The 16992-nt window shown below is 37.7% G+C and overlaps 1 protein-coding gene across 3 annotated transcripts in view; it reads left to right on the top strand.

Moving 5' to 3' along the window:
- pax7b (paired box 7b) overlaps window positions 1-16992 on the top strand; it is a 53632-nt gene continuing 36640 nt past the window's right edge. Inside the window, exons 1-4 of one of the 3 annotated variants that reach the window (XM_079588571.1) lie at window positions 1-522; window positions 1456-1691; window positions 1982-2111; window positions 2355-2483. In XM_079588571.1, coding sequence (XP_079444697.1) covers window positions 438-522; window positions 1456-1691; window positions 1982-2111; window positions 2355-2483 — 580 coding nt within the window. In that variant the 5' untranslated portion in view covers window positions 1-437. Of the gene's footprint in view, window positions 523-1455; window positions 1692-1981; window positions 2127-2354; window positions 2484-16992 lie in introns of all 3 variants that reach the window. The other 2 variants (XM_079588570.1, XM_079588572.1) reach the window with 2 other exon arrangements.

The following is a 16992-nucleotide window of genomic DNA, read 5'->3' as shown; positions in this document are numbered from 1 at the left end:
GCGCGCGACACCCCTCCTACACCGCGCGCTAAAGTTATCCACTTCAACTACTCCCAACCCCTAAGCAGACTTTGTCATCCAAAACTATCAGACCTTTTAAGAAAACACTGCAAAGAATTAAGTAACCTTTGTCCACTCGAGAGCGTTTGGAGTACCCCCTCCCTGGCGCGCGCTGCATCTTGTTCTTGCGGTAGTTATTTTGCTCATGACCCCCTCCGCACGAAACGACAGTGTTTATCTTTGTTTGATTTTTTTGGAGGTTTCACATCCCCGCGATAGTCTGGCTGGATATCATTTTTTTCTTTTTTCCCCCCTTTTTTGAAAAGAGGACTTAAGTGCATTTCTAGTTATTAAGGAAACATTCATCAACAAGTCTGGACTTGCTTTCGCAGTTTAATCATCAGCCGTACTGTGCCTCGTCATTTGTTAATAGTAGAATGTCATCTTTACCGGGAACAGTACCGCGAATGATGCGACCGGCTCCGGGACAGAACTATCCCCGCACTGGATTCCCCTTGGAAGGTTGGTTGGACAGGTGTAGGGTAGCCTATAGCATACCTTCTTTTGTTGTAATTAATTGTTGCAAACAATATCAGGGCTGCAAGATACAGATTTATTCTAGTCAAAAAAATTTAAATAGGCTACTTTAAAGTGGAGCCCATAGGCCTTTATTTTCACTCAAATTATCGAATGTATTGAGATGCTGTACGCAAACGTCCGAGATTTCGCTTCTGAAAGTTTTCTATGTTCTTTTTTTAGTGGCTTTATTGCATTTTGATGATCAGCGTAAGATTCAGTGCATCAGAATAAAATATATATTTTTTTCCCAGGGCCATTTTCTTGCTGGCAAAGATCGTCTTAAAGTGGTTCAAATAAAACTTTCAAAAATACTAAGCCATACCCGTCACTGTATTTGTTGACGTGATCTATAGTGGCGCAAGTGAATCCAGAATGCACAAAGAATTATACTAATAATTTAACAATATGCGAATAATGAAGCAGGACGCATCCAGGCCAAGAGGACCACTCAATGAGCAATCTGAGAAATTACATTAAATGCAAAATTATCTAGTAGATTTTATTTCAGTAATAGACAGAAAACACAATTTAAAACAACTGCGAATTTTAAATAGCTTGTCAAGAAATTGAAGTAGCAAGAGCGTTTATTAAATTTTATTTTTATTTGCATTTTTTTTAATTAGAAGAATAAAAACTAATTATTTATTATTGTGTTTTTGTAAGACAGATTTCAACTAAAAATGTGATTCCATTAGTACAAAGTGCTTCTCGTGCAGGCTATTTGATAGGCTATATTTGCTAGCCTACAATTACCCTATTTATTATTATTACTAGCCTATTATTTGACGCCTTTTGAGGGAAAAAAGGAAAATGTCTGTCTGGATTCTTAGTGATAGCTGGCCAAAGTTAGATTTAATTCCCATTTCTCTACTGCAGTTTCAACTCCTCTGGGTCAAGGTCGAGTGAATCAGCTTGGCGGAGTTTTCATCAATGGCAGGCCTTTGCCAAATCATATCCGTCACAAAATAGTTGAAATGGCTCACCACGGCATCCGTCCCTGCGTGATCTCCAGACAACTTCGCGTTTCCCACGGTTGTGTGTCCAAAATCCTCTGCCGGTATCAAGAAACTGGTTCGATCCGTCCTGGAGCAATAGGAGGAAGTAAACCCAGAGTAAGTTTATTATTATTATTAGGCTATTATTATTATTATTAGCTGGGTATTTTGTATTTTGTACATTTTATTTGTCTAGCTTATGAATGATTTCATTTGAAAACCTACGTTTGGGAAAAGATAGCATATTAAAAGTAAAAGGAAGAAAAGGATATTTACACTGGACACGTTAATGTAGGCTAAAATTTGTTCTAATATTGGTTCTGCTGTGTTTTTTTCCCCTCTTCACCCACACTTTCTATTTTTCCATTCTCTTTGTATCTCCTCTCCTTTTTTATCAAACACAAAAGCAGGTGGCAACACCTGACGTGGAAAAACGAATCGAAGAATACAAGCGCGAAAATCCCGGCATGTTTAGTTGGGAGATTCGGGATAAACTGTTGAAGGACGGTGTGTGTGACAGAAGTACAGTTCCCTCAGGTGAGGCCTCATCTGGTAAGCAACCCCCTTTTTTATCATGTCCTCCAGCGTAATTTCTATCACAATCATTTTGTACATAGCCTAATTTAACAAATTGAACAGAAAATAAAAATAGATTATTTTTATTATTATTTGTAGGCTATAATAGTTTATATTAATTATACATTACAAGGTAATGTTGACGTTATTATTATTATTATTTCCCTACTATAATAATTATTATTATTTTAATTATCCCATCAGTAAGTTCTATCAGCCGGGTTCTACGTGCGCGTTTCGGCAAAAAAGACGATGAGGACGATTGCGACAAAAAAGATGACAGTGGGGAGAAAAAAACCAAGCACAGCATTGACGGCATACTGGGAGAGAAAGGTAAATCATTTAAATTGTCTTCTGATTGTAGGCTATATGCAGAAGAAGAAGAAGAAGAAAAAAAACACCTGACTACTTGTTTAAATAAACTTTGCGCTTGAGTTTATTGGGCATCTGTTAAATCTGCACAATAAATCGGTGTGTGCTTTTTGTGTCAGTGCTCAGCGTCTTTCCCATCGCTTGAGATTTCTCTGCTTGTTCAAATGTCATTTAGTAATTTGATTTAGTGTGTATTTATACTGGCTCTGACGGATGGTATTTAGGCCTTGATCTATTTGTATAACAGACTCATTTGATTTGACGCCGAGGAAACGGTAACTGACAGATGACCGATGTGGCAATCAATATCAATTACAGCCCATAAGTTCAGCATTGCCCGCTGGTTCTCGCGATAATTCGGCACGCTTATTCGCACGTTAACAGACCTTTCCATCTGGCAAAGAGTAATGAACATTTCCCCAAACAACACTAATAATATGAATATTTTTTAGGTGGTTTCGATTTAATTAAATGAAACATTTTCACTATTATTAAATAACACAATAGTTTTTTTTAAGCTATTGACTAAAGCCGTGTTCAATGTTTTACCTCGGAAGAATAATTAACCGTAGCTAATAATAAATCATATTTTTCGCTTAAAATAATAGTGCTAAAAAACATTTTTGTTTTGAGACAGTCGCTTTTTTTTTTACACTTGAAGATGAACCTCAGTCCAAAGATCTCTGCTTCACTGAAGTTCTTTTGGAGCGAGGAATCTAAAGCAAGGCTTCGAAAGAAGGAATGAAGCCTTCCTTTCACATTCAAAAACCCGTAAAGGGGGGAAAAACTTTTAACAAAAGGCCAAGAGGAGGACTATAGAGAGATGAATTATTCAATACACCCTGCTGGTAGATAGTTTTGTAATATTATGGGATCGTCTGTTGGAATAGAATGAGATTTGGAGGGTGCAAAATGTTTTATTCTTGTTTGGAAATGCCCACTGCTCTTTTTGGAATCACTATTGTGTTTCTATAACTGACGTTTAGAGAGGTGGTTTAGATAGGAGGTGCTCGGCCCGTCATTACGCTTATGTTATTTCAACATTAAAATTAATGCAACATTAATCGGTTATAGGCTATAGGAAATTCGTCGGTTTTATTCGTATACAATACTTTTTTTTTTTTTTTTTACATGGAATAATAATGTTTTCAATTTCGAAATATGGCAAAGGGCTTTTTTTTTATTCAGAGGATGCGTTCTGCGCTATTTAAAATGGCTTTTGACATGACTGTTTGCTCGACTGATCTCAAATTTGTATCGTTTTAGAACCCAGGTTTGTGTTTACGCGTGTGTGCGTGCGCGCGCAAACTCAAAACCCTCATACAACCACTGTGGACTTTATTCAGAGGCCAGCAGGAGCCACTGCTATTGGATTACGGATATGCGAAGTGACAGTCCGTGATTAGAAATGTTTGCCATTGCCTTAAACGCTTTGGGTTGAAAATATGAATAGGCCTATTTGAAACATATGAATGCATGCATTTCTGTTAGGATTCATGAATAATTTGTGTAGCCTAAATCAGTAGTCTAATGTTTATTTACATGTCCAAATTTACTCCACATTTGTCTTACATTTTGTGAAATGTCTTTTCACATTTAGCTTTATCCAGTGTCATACAAGAGAGATGGGGCTAAAATGCAATATTTTTCCAGACTTAAAAAGATTTTTCTCAGGGCTTGTTTCACTTGATCATCCAACTGGCATTTAATAATGTTAAGACTTATTAGAGTTCGTAATGAAAACGTGTCTTTTGAACAAGCGGCTGTGTTGGAGATGGGTGTAGTAGCTCACAGGCATAGCAAGAAACTTATTTATCCCCAATCAGCTCTCACTGCCTGAGTTCCAAGCACAACGTTATTTTGAAAGGTTTTAAAGCAGATTAAATTGAGCCTTTTCTTTCTCTTCGCTTTCATCTTTAAACGGCCCTCACTGGCTAGCCTTCGGCACAATTTCTTGAGATTTTTTTCCTTTTTCTCACACTTGTTCGTATATTTGTTTTATTGTATTTTTTTGGTCTATTTTAGTTGATTTGACGCACAAATACATGGCAAATGAATGAGACCCCAAGCCGACTATTTGTGGACAAATTGGGCAGTTTTGTATTACTATGGGTGTGAAATTATTGAACAAAGAGAAGTGAGTCCTGGCTTCATAACAAGCCAAAACTCCACTCTGCCTATAAATGGGTCTAATCATGCTGGTTTAAAACATAAGTCTGCCTATTTAGTAACTTATGAAATGAGTTGCCCCCAAAGCATACCTGTCATTTTGTATTTAACGAATTTTCACAGCTGTTGTGCTCCTATTATTCACGTTCTGACATTCACATAACCCTTAAATAGTGTTTGTATCTGAGTATGAAAGGCGGGCGCACATTTCCTTCTCGACCAATAAAATGTAATTTGACCCAGAGAAAAATTTGTCAGCCAATTAATGGAGATTGGCTGATTTGCCCATTTGACATCAGTTGGTTAAACCAATTGGCGTTTAGGGACTAATCCCACAAGAACGAAAAATATCGTTTAAACAAATCGGTGAATTACGTGCATTTCTTAGGCTACCTGATAAGTGGTAGCCTATTAGTAAATTAGTAAATTACTAAAATATGACTCTTTTAACACAAAACTTTCAAAAATATGAAAGTGTGGCGGATAGGACTTGCCTTCACGGGCTATCGGAAATGTCCTACTTCCCACTTCTAAAGTCGTGATTACGAGCTCATCGCATTCACATTTTGACTTGAGAGGGCGTTCATGTCCACATTTTTTAACTAGTATAGGCTACGACAATTCCGATAGCAGATGAAGGCGGCATTAATGAATGTTTAATGAGCATTCGTCATTCCTTTCGATAATACTGCAAAAGACCAATTACATCGAAAGAATGCAAAGTGTTGGCAAGCGGATAGTTCCCAGATATTTGTAGAGAAACCGAAGTTACTGTACTTGAGACTTTGAAATAAGCTTCGTTTGAAGAAAGAAGACCATGGGATGAGTCGGGAGACCACTTCAAACAAATCCATCTGGAAGGGGGGGAGAGAGAGAGAAAGAGAGAGAGATTTAGTGAAAGTATGGGGAAGTTATTTAGCTATTAATATTTTTTCCTCAGGCATCGAGAGTCACTCCATCTGCACTTTCTCGCAGCTATTTGGCTGGGCTGAAATTGAGGGAGACCCAAATGTTGGGAAGAGATAACACAATCATCACAGCCGCGGTCCTGCGCTGTGCATCAATGTATTAAACTCGGATTAACCTCCCCTTTCCCCTACTGGTATACCCAAAACATTTCATTGGAAGTTTGAGATGGGGGGCGTTTTGTAATAATAATAATAATAATAATAAAAATGATAATATTAATAATAATATTATTAATAATATTATTAATAGGCTAATAGAGTATTTAAATAAATGCGTAGGCTATTCACATAATTATTTACTTACAAAATACGTTAGAATAAATTCATATACAAGTATGATATAGCTTCTGGTAATTTTTCATTTTTCTTTTTACTGGTATACATAATTAATCAAAGTAAAATGTAGGTAATGTTGTAACGCACTATAAGCGTTTCCTGCAATTCGAATGCTTAGCAGATGTTATTAAAATGCACATATGCTATAATATGATAAAACTGTTGTTGGACAGTAATGAGAGACCAAGTAGGCTATATAGAACAAGTCTGGCGTTTGTATAAGCAATCTCTTTGCAAGATCATCGTCTAATGATGAGACTATGCTGTGAAATATGCTAATCCAGAGATCATGACACCAGAGCGCCTGTTTAGTGTCAACGGCATTGCCTCGTGAAACATTTGCAGTGTAACTGAATTACATGCTAGTTAACTTCAGTCCTGCACTTCGCTGAGGAAATTATTTTCCAAACGTACACCCAGGATGAAGTTCATACAAAAACTAGGCCTGCACCAAATCCAGGTCTTTAATTCGTGGAACGAATCGAATGTCGGAAAATGTCGAATACAGTTTCTGTTTTTTCCTCACATCTTTTGACAGCTTTTAAAAATCATGTCTTACATCTCTCTGCTTGAATTCGTTTTGGGATCGTTTTTATGGATTATTTCGGTCTATCATTGATTAAATAGCATGTGGTAGGCTATGCGGATTGTTTAATTCTAAATATTGTGTACGACAAAAATAGTCGAAAATATTCGAGTCATAGCGTCATCACAGCCAGTCTTTAAGAATATCAATTTGACGTTAATCATAAGAAGTCCCCTTGAACAGAATATTAATATGCAATTATTTTCAACAGCTTTGCTGACCTGTTAACCTGGGGCGGATCCTATAGATGCATGCAATGAAGAGGATTTTGTGTGTTTCAGATGTTTAAGGGAGAGAGGAAAAAAAAGAAAAAGAAAGAAAGTAGGTGCAGAAAAGTCGAGCCGTCTGGAGGAAATTGAGAGGCTTATAGTCTTTGATCCTTGGGTGCTTTTTCTTATCGGAAACATTGGTGGTGACACCACGACAATGGGAGTTCATCATATTACTGACTGCCAGTGCTGCTTTCAAGACGGCCTGTCTATTAATTAAAATATTTCTTGCCATGTGGGACAAGGACTATCTCAGTGGACATAGGCGAATGGCTTTTGGATATCAGCAGCCCCCCCTTATTATTATTTGTTTATTATTACATATTATATTTCGGCATAGCCTAGGCTATTACTGAAATGAATATGTCCACTGTAGAAGACATGGCGATTTTCCCCCTTCTCATAAAAAGTAAGAGCATAATTATTTTCCACTCAATAACTATCAAAACGAATAAAAATGAAACCAATAAGCTTTCAATTAGGAAGTCCTGACATACCTGCAACCTATAGGATGTTTTGGGCAATCATACAATTAGATGTCAGAGATTTGCACTGTGCTATAGAGGGGGGCTGGCATCCTGTTAGACAGAAGAACAAAACGAACAAACGACTAGGGAAAACTCCTGCTGACACTAATAAAAGTATTGGCCTCCGGGCTTCCTATGTAATGTCACAAAAGTGTTTTTGATGCCTTGGACTCGCCATCGCTTTAGCGCTATACGGTGCCCTGTATAAGTGGAAGAGCACGGGACTCTTGGTGACCCTATAAAAACCTAGATTCATTAATTAGTCCAAAAGACATATAAATACCATTTCGAATTCAGCAAGATCGGTTGAGAACTATGTAATTAAGCCAATTGTTACTTTATTTCTGAAACGACGTGAATGTAGCATTACATAATATTTTATAGCAGCTGCAAAATATTAGGAATGTATAGCCGCGAGTAAAAATAACACGACTAAATTCAACCAGCGGATTGTAAAATAAACGCATTTCACCAATATATATGCGTAAAAAATCATAAGGAATTATTGGCAAAAAAGGCAATTAATATATGCTATGCTTTAATTGCCCCTTATGGGTCTTCAAAATAAGGAAACAAGCAAAGACTTGCAAACGTTCAACATACGACTCGACTTGTTGATTTTGATCTTATTGTTCGTATCGCTTTCAAACCAGCTTTAATGGCCTCTTTGGGAATACAAATATACGAAAAGAGGAGTTACCAAAGTGGAAGAGGGGGGTTTGAATCGGGGGAATTGCTGCCCACTCCTTTACCATGGAGTGTTCAGTAGCCATTCCTTAATCCTTCTTTCATTTTTGCCGACAAATGCCAAGAATCCTGTCTGGAGACCCAATGGGAGACTGATCATCTAACAAAAGGGAATCCTTCCACAAAGAAGGAGTGCCAAACGTGGTTCAGGGCACTCATAAACAGACCAAAGGAAAGTAACCATTTGCCGATAGATCAATAACTTTTTGAGCACAAATGTTGAAACGTATAGGTCCACGTATGTGTTCTGGGCAAATGAGAATTTGCTCCGACATTTTTCATCCACTGCAGGTGTCCGTGTACAAATGCGCTATTAAAATAAACATTATTAATGTAGGGTCATTGAATAGACAAAAATAACGGGATTGGCTCTGTTTGAAAATGGAAGTCGAAATAGCTTATTGGCCATAATGTTTACTTATTTTTAATGGAAAAAAAAGTAAGACAAAAAGTATGACTGTTATTTTATAAATAAAATGTAAATAAGCAAAAATTAAAACGTGAAAATATTTGTCTATTTCAGTGCTGTTGTTTTTCTGACATGCATTTTAGACTAATTTCTAGTAAACGTTTTTACTTGACCTATAAGACAAAAAGTTCTAAATAAAGTAGCCTACTTGAATTCAAGCTGCTCTGACTAAAATCCCATCAAGATTTGCATAATGGAGGCCATTAATTATCATTTAGCTCATTAATTAATGTGGGAACAAATCTACCATGTGATGTTAGAGAGTTTAAACCATGTTTCAAGGTGCACCTCTATCAGTTTCATTAAAAAAGTCAAGTCCTCCATTCTTCTGTGAATTAACTTTTGTTCCTTCTGCGGTTTGCTTTTTTGTTTGACCAAAAATTATTCTTGTGTCTGACAGCCCTCTTTCCTGATTTAAAGACAGTCACTTCAAAAGGGAGAAAGAAAAGGGGAAAGCCAACCGTCTGTTATTTTGTGTCTTTGGCCTCTCCGCGTAGGCTATTCAGGCGAGTTGATGAACTCCTCCAAAAGTTTATTAAGAGGAGCAAAACAATGGTGTCTAAAGCCTTTAGGCAGCCAAAAGAGACAGTTTATAAACTAGCTGCCATTGTTCCTCAAAAGCAGATGCATGAATACCTTTGAATGGGCTCCCTCAAACTGACACGATCAAGCTAGACAACAGCATGTTAAAAGGAACTGCCTTTCTTTCTGCTGCCCAGATTTGTATTTCTCCTGCATTAATGTACATCTGCGGTAGGAGGGGTCCAAGCTGGACGAGCTCAGTCCCAGTCAATACCCAAACCCACAGCCCTTTGGGCTGTTTGAAGTAAAGTCCTATGTTCTGCACGCCCTCAGTGGGCTGCAGGTGTCACAAGCCTGAGAGAAATATGGTAATCTAAGAGCACAAGAAAAGAGTCACCCTCCTTTTGACATTTTAAACAGAGCATTTTCCAAGTGAATGACTTGAAATTGCCTGTTTGTAGGATTTGAATTTTGTCTTAATGCAGGCAATGGGATTTATTGGGCTTCCATGGAAAGGTTTAAGGTTTCAAAATGTAGACACGCGGTGTGTTTAATTTCTCAACTTTAATGCCATATCTGGTTAAATAGCACTGTTTGAATAAATTAGGAATCTACATTTTACCAAATAATTTAATACATTTAATTGCTTTATCTTCAAATGCTTGTTTGCAATTAAAAGAGCACGAGACACAACATTTTTATTTATTTAATGGTTTAGATTATTGGCAGTGTCTAATGTTTGTCTTTATTTTGAGTTTATTGTGATGTGCTACAAATTTAGTTGTCAGGTTCAGGCACTTTGAAAACAAAAAAAAAAGGCCAGAAACTTTTTTTCTTTCTGTAGCTTCTTTGTTTTATACTAGCATTCATTTATACCCTCTGGATGTCTGGTCTGTGTTGTTTTCAAGCAGCCTTGTTTACGTGTCCCTTTACACAAACAACACATCATGTCTATATTGAGTTATTTTTTTGAGGACCCATAAAGAGGCCAGTGAAAGCTGAGGGAGCATGCATTGCTTTCTGTCTGGCACGAGAAGGATAAATGCATTCTCCTCCGGTCCACAATGTTGACTCTGTTTAGAGATGAATCAAAGCAATTTAGTTTTGGCTAAAAAATGTGAATAGCTTTCACATTGCCAGCTCCAAAAACAAGTCTTTCAGAAACAAGTGATTTATCTGTTTTCCTCATTACAGTTGTTTTGTGTAATTGTAATGGATAAGATGCTATGTTTGTAAGGGAATTGATACTGAAAATTTATTTAATTCCTTCGTTGCAGCACTTTGTTTACATCAGTACTATTTAATAGTATCTGCTAACAAGTTGATGAATCTCTCTGGGATGAAATTACATCTATTGTGTGAAAATATAACAGTATAAGCACGATGATAATATAAAACTGTTGATTAGATTGTTGTTCTATTAGTCCTAAGCAATAATTTAGTTACTTGATCTACAGTATACTCAGTCTAGCACAAGATAAAAAGTCAGTACAGTAATATAAGGGTACATTTACATGACAGCGATGCACTTAAAACGGAAGTGTCGTTTCCTTCGCGTTTTTCGCGTGCAGACGACAACGTTGTCAAAACGATTCTCGTTCACACGGATCCGTGAAAACGACTAAAAACGCCGCATTATGCATGCTAGGCCAGTAGGTGGCGATGCCACTTTGTAAAGAAACACTATGCGCCTATAGACTGAACACGTAATATGTATGCGCATTACTTCACTGTTTTTGAAAAATTCATGTTTTTGTAGTTTACACGGAAACGATAACTGAATAATTTTCAAAAACGTGCACTTTGAACCCCGTTTTCTAAAGTTCGCGTTTTCAGGCACCCAAAATGAAGTTGTTTTGTAAATGAACAACCAAACAGATAAAAAGTTTTCTGTTTTTAGTTGAAAACGGTGTTATGTAAAGCCCTTTAAAAGGTATTGTAACCCTAAAATTCTCCTGGTAGAAGTTAGATTTTCAATCTAAAGACCATGATTTTTTGCCATTTACATAATATGTTCTGGTAACAAAATACCCTTAGAAATCTGTCCAGTTAAAGAAGCATGGCCCATTTTTATAGGTAACAGTAATTAAGTGAGGAGGGCAATTGCGCTGCATCAGTCCTGTGATTAGTGCCGAACAACATGGTCCAATGGCTTAAAAATCAGCGTCAGCCCACGCTACTTATGGCCATAAAATTTCTCATTTTATGCTCTTTAGCGGCTTCACCCCGAGATTCTTCATTAGCTTTATTTATATGTGTGTTTTGCACTCACACAAAGACAATAAACATGTTCCTAGAGTGTTGCAAATCAGAAATTTGCTCAGATTTTTTCCACCAACTTAAATGTTGAATGTGCTGGGCAGTGTGAGAGCAGCAGAGGGGCCAGGCAGCTGTGAGGGAGTCTAGCCCGCTCCCCTCTCCCCATGCTGGCTTCAAACAGGGCACTTGTCGTACATTTTTAACTAATGGGCTTATTTATGCAGCCATTGTCAGTTTTTCTTCAGGCTACTCTTTCCACATGGACTTTTTTCTCTCACCCTGCAGTATACAAAAGCACGTACTGCTCACAGTTTTTTGCATCTCTTGATATGAGATTTGTCATTTCGAAACTGTTCTGGGTGCAGCGTTGAGTTATTATGGCCTCCCATTGAATTGTGTTTAGAGGGTTTGCACGTAAAAACATCAGAGCCCCTCATTTATGTTATAGGGTCTGTGTTTTGACAGACCGCTCAAAGAAAAGCTTACCTCTTCTTTAAGATGCACTATATAGATGCATTTCAAATCACTTTTTCTTCATCTCTGACTATTTATTTGCTTTTCTTTAGGAAATATGATTATGCCTTTTTATTATTATTTATTTTCACTTTTGGCATTTGTATTTAAGCCCTAGGCTGTCCACTTAAAGCTCACATTGATATATTAAGATTTATTTCCCATAAGCTAAGTCAGTGGTAAAATTGACATTCAGCATTTTTTTTGTTTATGGAACTGTTTTATCTCAAGAAGAGACACACGCCACCGCTGTGGGAAAAGCGGATAAAGGCTTTGCATTTAATAAATGGTAGTTTGCTAAGACATAAAGCCATGATAACACAAACATCTTTGTGAGGATGGAATTAAGTTCAGCTGCAGTTTTACTGTAAGTATTTACAGGGAAGGCCTCACATGGAGACGCATAAAGTTTTCTGCAAATTTACTTTATTGCAGTAATGCCAGGAAACTTTTATCTGAGGCCACTGGATATTAACAATGGCATTTTGTGTCAGAGCTGGTTCTAATATTTATGACTGGGGAACAAGGGATAGTTCACTCAAAAACATTCACTCTCATGTCATTCCACCTATATGACTTTCTTTTTCCTTCTACAATGAAAGAAAATGGGCCCAAAATGACATTGTACCATATTGATTTTTATTGGACAAAAACAACATTTTTCTAAATATTTATTCATACAAGACAGAAAGTCGTTTTTTTGAACATGAGAGAGAATAAAGTAAAGATTATTAGAGTACGTTTTGCAAGAAAATACTATTGTCTTTGCAGACTTTAATTTCAAAATTAATTTACTGTTACTTGCCACGTCTTTGTAATTATTTGTGGAATTTTCTAGCAATTTCTGGGTGAAAATAGTTTTAAAGTAAATCCTACACCACATTTTTTTGTTCAGTTTGAAACAACATGAAGATGAGTAAATTAATTTTCTGCTTATAATGTATCGTGGGGCAGTTAAAATCTTACATGGTGTACAGATTCCTGTTCCAACTGATATGTGCAGAAGGATAAATCATGCAAATTTTTCGGTCCTCTCTGACACACACACACACACACACACACACACACACACACACACACACACACACACACACACACACACACACACACACACACACACACACACACACACACACACACACACACACACACACACACACACACACACATACACACACACACTGTAGTTTAATAAGCTATACGGTAGGTTAAATGGCTGATTTTGTCGTCTTTCTCACCTTTTAGATATTTGATTAAGTTCCACGGTGCTGATTGCTTTTGACCTCAATTAGCGGGATCTCAATCCCAGGAAATGAAAACTCAATATGAAAAAGAAAGAATGAGATGGGAAGTAAACGGACACCTGCCTTTCAGTTTCTCGCAGCTAGAAACTAAATTAGAGCTCTCTCCGGCTTCCATTGACCAAGTTAAGTCAGCACTTCCCACCAAATTGACAGCGCTGCACATATCTATAAAGAACACCCCCCCGCCTCCCAATTGCCTAAAGATATTTTAAGAACCATTTCAGAGTTGTTCTTAAACAGCAGTGTAGCGAAATTCAGCTAATACAGCAGAACAGATGTGATCTTCACATTCATGTTCTGTGTGGATCTGATAACTAAAGCAAAACACGATTTCTTTAACATGATATCCAAAGTAGGTCTTATTATCCTAACATATTCCATGTTCCACATTCTTTCTCCTATCTGTCAATAGTTATAGTTTCATTGTCAAAACTCCCTTTCAGTCACCACATTCCAGAACGTTCAAAACCCAAGAGACACAAGCCATCCTCAGAGACTCGCTCTCGCTGTCTCTCTGCACTGCCACCCCATTTTCCCTGCTCCTAAATGGATTCATATTCAGGCAGCATTTTCCAGTGGCGTTTGGGCACTGAGAGTCAATATGTCAGCATTTATTGATGCCCTCAGAGCTGCACAGGGTTGTCAGGCCTCTTTTCAGGCTTAAATGGCCCCCTAAGGTGCGTCTTCTATTGGGCCTGAAAGGCCACGGAGGCCCCCGAGTCTCTCTGTTGTTTAAGGTGAGCACACTCTCACACAGGCATGCTGGACAAAAAGCCCACTGAGCCTTCATACACATGACAGGACCTATAAAAGAGCATCACCCATCACCTCTCCTTCACATCTTCCCTCTCTTTCTCTCAAATGTTTTTGAATGCTGCAAAAAGAAAAGAGGGCTAATTGTTTGTTGTGGGAGCCAAAATTACGTCGCTTTCCCTCTTTTATTCCATGGAAAGAAATGAGTGATTGGGAAGCAGAAAGCACTTGTTTTGGTTTTGAATGTAGCATACATTTTTTTTTTATTCATTTCATTACGGTTAACGGTGTTATAGTTTTTAGTGTTGAATTAAAGTTTGACCATCATCAGTTTTTCAGCATTGTAATGTATTTGATTTGATTCATCTTTGGAATAACCCAAATTAATTAGTAACATCACCATTACTTTACTTTTGCTCATACTTTTACTATGTAAATTCCTAACCATATATGTATTAATACATCAAATGTATGATTATTGGACAATAAGGCAGTGAAAACAATCCCTTTGACTGACACTGAAGAAGGGTCCTCGATCATATGTATGGCCACATATCAGAGATTATGGGATGCCATCTTTTGACTTGGGCCAGTAAGTATACTAGATAGCAACCAACTTACAGCAACATGAATACACCAAAATTGAAGTATTCTTTTAGCCAAAAACTGCACACAAAAAAAAGTCTGCACTCTAAAAATCTTATACACAGGAGATAAAGTTGACAAACGTTTCGGCTCTAGCCAAAAGCTGGAAATAAATGTTATGTATTTAAATTTGGGTGATTGGGTAATTGTACTCTTTATGCTGTTCAGGGTGTCATGTTTAAAGATGATAAACAAGTCGTAGTAGCCTACAATTTTTCAGCAATGAGCCGCCTCTCAATAATTCAGTATTACAAATTGTACTTATTATAATAATTATTAATCATCATTTTTGGTCACTGTGTAATGCATCTACTCTGCTAACATGTTTACTTGTAGTCCATGTTGTGTGTACGAAATAGACACTGATATAGTCCAAACGTGTCATTGATCACTGTTTCGATCAATGATTTCGGCTAAACGAAAAATAATTTTTTGCAGTCAAATTGGTTTTTGGTTATCAAAATTTGGGTCAACTTACCTAGAACCTCCTTGCATTGTGGAGATTGGCAAACACCACAGACATTGTCTTACGGAAGTTATGGTTTGTGTAACCTTAAAACGCAGAGATTGTTTGAAAGCAAGAGCAAATGAATGTGTAAGCGGAAGAATATATCTATACAGTAGTTTATTCTTATAGCCCGAGAGTGCAGATATGTTTGGATGACAGTTTGAATGAAACAGTAGTTGTAAATAGATCCACATATTTTATACGTGTAATAATTTAGAAATAAATGGGACAATAATTGGTGTGATTTACCCAGTTGGACTCTCAAAGATGAGTACATATGTGTCGGAAACAAGGAGGCCAGTTGTGTGCCTCAGAAATACCGGACCAACCTGAGTACAATATTGTTTTGAGAGCCAACTCTGATGAAGACAAATGTGTAAATGTGTGCTACCATGCTAAGCTTAGTGGAATGTGCAGCTGTGGACGAACACTTTACCCCAGGCCCTTTAGTTCTTTACACAGAGATTGTGGCAGGAAAGGTTAGGGCGAGAGAGAGCGAGAACGAGGGAATGAAAATGAAAAGACAACCGAAAGGAGAAAGAGGTCTGAGTGTGGCCGTGATGATGAATATCCCATCTGCTCACAGGCTCATCGGTGATGGAAGTGGTCTGAAGGCTTATGTTGGGTGGTCATGACTTCTCTTTGGCCTTAGTCACTCCTCACCCGCAGCGGTTAATCACTGTCCGCCGTGTAGCCTCTCGGGGAGTTTTATGCCCAGCTGTCAACAAAAAAAGCTCAGTCAGGTTGACTGTATATGAAGCAAATCTACGTGAATCAGTTTGAAAGTGTTACAGCCACTCTTCTGGTTCAGTTTCACCAAAGGGCTTTTAATCGAATTCCTATTCAAGATATATTAGGCCAATTCTCCTCTGATTAACTGCCTTTGATGTGTAAGTGCTTCAAATCAGGTTGATCCCATGGGGCACGTTCACTCTTAATAACTGAAGGGATGCAAAGAGACAATTTTAAGTTAGGAAAATAATAGGATTTGGGTTCTTGTCAGAGCTTGTTTGAATGAAAACATCGCTCATTTGCTGTCAGATTATCTTGTTCGGTTCGAAAATCATGCCGTGTTTTTGCATCCTTTTGCTTGAAACATTGAGTTGAACAATATCCTGGGAACCCTGGAGGACTACATGGATAAAGGAGTAATATTCACAGGGAATTTTTAATTAAGCCCACATTTTAAGATAAAAACATTTTATCAGCATTCCTTCAACTTTTTAATAGATTTAAGAGTGTCGTCTTATTGTAATTAAATGTTCCTGTTCTTTTCCGATTAGTGGTTTGGCCAAAGCGCTCTTTTTAGTTTAAAAACCCAGTTTTTGCTCTATTTACCTTTTATTCAAAAGCTTTCACTGCTGTCTGCTCCAGGCCATCTGAGACCAAATGTTTCATACTCCGTTATATTTATGCCGCAGCACATTCGACAGATCTGGGTACTTGCCATGGTCTCATTCGTGTGATGGGACCCAGCATGTCAATCGCGGGATCTCGCATAGACAAAGATGAGGTCCAGGTTTAGACGCATATCTGCATCAGCGTCTGTTTCATTTCCATAATCCTGTCCTCATTATACTAGAGTAGGAGAGCGATAGATGCTGACCTTTAGCAGGAGAGTGCTGTCAAACTTATTCTGGTTTTATCGGTCTCTGCAGGGCTGGCTGAGGAGCAGCTTGTGGGTTTTCTGTTATAGCAGCTAAATGACATTGTAATTGTTGTGACAAGGGCAGAATGAGATGTGGCAGAATAGCCATCAGTCGTGCAGGGACCACTGCATCAAGCTTGTAGAATTTCAAATTGGGTTTCTTAGATTTGTCCCCCTTATTTTCATTCATCTGTCTGAAGGTAGAAATGTGGGGAAACCGAGAAGCTGATAGCTTATCTCGAAACAA

This window comes from Phoxinus phoxinus (genome assembly GCF_949152265.1).
Source record: "Phoxinus phoxinus genome assembly, chromosome: 18".
In the NCBI taxonomy this organism is placed as follows: domain Eukaryota; kingdom Metazoa; phylum Chordata; class Actinopteri; order Cypriniformes; family Leuciscidae; genus Phoxinus; species Phoxinus phoxinus.
Note: the sequence above shows the minus strand (reverse complement) of the source record. Positions and strands in the feature narration are given on the sequence as shown.